General features: G+C 34.5%; 1 protein-coding gene across 1 annotated transcript; it reads right to left on the bottom strand.

Annotated features, from left to right (window-relative positions):
- Nucleotides 1-205: 205 nt before the first annotated feature.
- LOC131633773 (uncharacterized) lies at nt 206-1,602 on the bottom strand. Its single transcript, XM_058904460.1, has 6 exons — nt 1,332-1,602; nt 1,037-1,228; nt 840-950; nt 659-740; nt 471-566; nt 206-385 (listed from the first exon to the last, which is right to left on the bottom strand). The coding sequence occupies exons 1-6, from the start codon at nt 1,490-1,492 to the stop codon at nt 281-283; spliced, it is 747 nt and encodes a 248-aa protein (XP_058760443.1). The 5' UTR covers nt 1,493-1,602; the 3' UTR covers nt 206-280.
- Nucleotides 1,603-1,895: the final 293 nt, after the last annotated feature.

Below are 1,895 nucleotides of genomic sequence, written 5' to 3'. Positions count from 1 at the left end.
CTTTAAGAACGCTTTTTAGAAGCGCTGTAGTTGCTAAATGAGGTATTTTTATGTGCAGCCTATAATTTAATCCTCCCAGTCGACCTGTAATGTTTTCGACCTGTAATATTTTCGACCTGTAATATATTTTCGACCTGTAATATATTTTCGACTATATTATTTCAGCCATCAGTAAGACAATATATATACTAATATATACCATTATAATATCCAAAATTATATATATACATCATTACAAAATTATATATATACATCATTACAAAATCAACAATATTATAGTTCAAATCTGCATGAAAAATTGCTTAATATAAAATTGACACAATTCCTCTTTGATTTCTTCTAACTTTAGCTTCGAGTACCCAGCAGCACGGAATTCGTCAAGGTACTATAAAACAAAAACATAATATGAATAATATATTTAGGTAAATGTAATAAATTATATGAAATTATCTTAAGTTATAACTTTATACCGTGGGAGGAATCTCTAATTGATTCGCCTGAATGATTTCTTTCATAAACCTCAATACAAAGTATCCGCAGTCTGAACTGTTACGCTGTATCGGACACTACATAGAAAAACAAATAAGATTCTATATAAGTTGTCTTGTTTTACCAAGTAGCATAAATATTATAAGCAAATTTGTGAAAAGTAATGTACCTGCACTTCGATCCAGGTGATGTTGTTTGATTTAGTCCGGGATACCTGTGCGTCCCGTTGACTACGGAATACTTGTATTGATCTAATTAACAAATATATAAAAGCATATGTTTAGATCAATCCCACAAATAAGTAAATATATAAATATACACGAATATATATTTAGAACGATCCCACTTACAAATCAACGATTTCCTTCATGGCCGGATAATTGGTCCATTCACCCTTTACCGAATTCAGATAATACACGACTTCCCTTATCGGGTTGATAGCAAGCAGCAACCAGTGTGCTCTATAAATTAAAACAATAGGTTATATGAAAATATTGCTATACACTAAAGAAACAGAGATTAGATGAATAAAGAATGAGAAACTAACCCTACTGGTCGGGTATTATACGCCCAAAGATGCAGACATTCTGTATTGCCGGTGGACATGAATCTATCGACTAAGCGCTGTCTAACAGATTCCGGATCCGAAACAATTTCCATTCCGCTGCAATGGGCGGAAGACACGAACCGGAATCTGTTAGACAATGCAGTCCCGCGCAACACTCTGTCATACAACAACCTTAAATAAAAACATAATAAACATTAGATTCTTTTTATTGAAAAGTGTAAATAAATTATATTGTGGGACTAATTAAATAATATATCGGATGAGTGAATATTACCGGATGTATGATTGCATATTACTGACGCCTAGTTGATCCTGGTCAAAAATCTCTTGCAAGTCGTCAATTGTAATATGTGACTTGAACTCAATACCGAAGACACTTTCATCCATATCGATTTCCCGTAAAGCACCATCCTTCATATCGGACATATCAACCATTGTTGCGAGTGTCGCCCGGTATCGAGGCACAAAAGCACCGCCTTTTCTTGCCGCTTGCTTCGGAGGACCACTGGGTGGTACGCTACGAACCTGCTGCGTCACTTGTTGTGACTCCCGAGCGGATGCCTAAAAATCATATAAGTTAGGTAAAATATAAAATCATGCATATTTTGATTCAGATTATATATTAACACTTTAAATGTACCTCTTTTAGCGATGCAACAGACTCCTCCTCCTGTAAAATCCCTTTACCCTTAATTGCGGGTTTTATAGGAGCAGTCTAAAAATAAAATGTAAAACATAATTAATAAACGGTTTAGAATTGACATTCGAAAACTAAATGATTCATAATCGTTTTCAATTTACCTCATCACTAATGGTAATGAGCTCCGAGGGCCATGCA

This window comes from Vicia villosa, unplaced genomic scaffold (assembly GCF_029867415.1).
Source record: "Vicia villosa cultivar HV-30 ecotype Madison, WI unplaced genomic scaffold, Vvil1.0 ctg.001176F_1_1, whole genome shotgun sequence".
Lineage (NCBI taxonomy): Eukaryota > Viridiplantae > Streptophyta > Magnoliopsida > Fabales > Fabaceae > Vicia > Vicia villosa.
The sequence above is the reverse complement of the archived record's forward strand: the minus strand, read 5'-3'. Positions and strand labels throughout refer to the sequence as shown.

Excerpts from the sequence above, each read along its gene's own strand:
- LOC131633773 (XM_058904460.1), bottom strand. The coding sequence starts at position 1,492 with ATGGTTGATATGTCCGATATGAAGGATGGTGCTTTACGGGAAATCGAT. Across the intron at positions 1,229-1,331 it reads AATATGCAATCATACATCCG|GTTGTTGTATGACAGAGTGT; the intron begins GTAATATTCACT and ends TTTTTATTTAAG. Across the intron at positions 741-839 it reads ATGAAGGAAATCGTTGATTT|ATCAATACAAGTATTCCGTA; the intron begins GTAAGTGGGATC and ends TTTGTTAATTAG.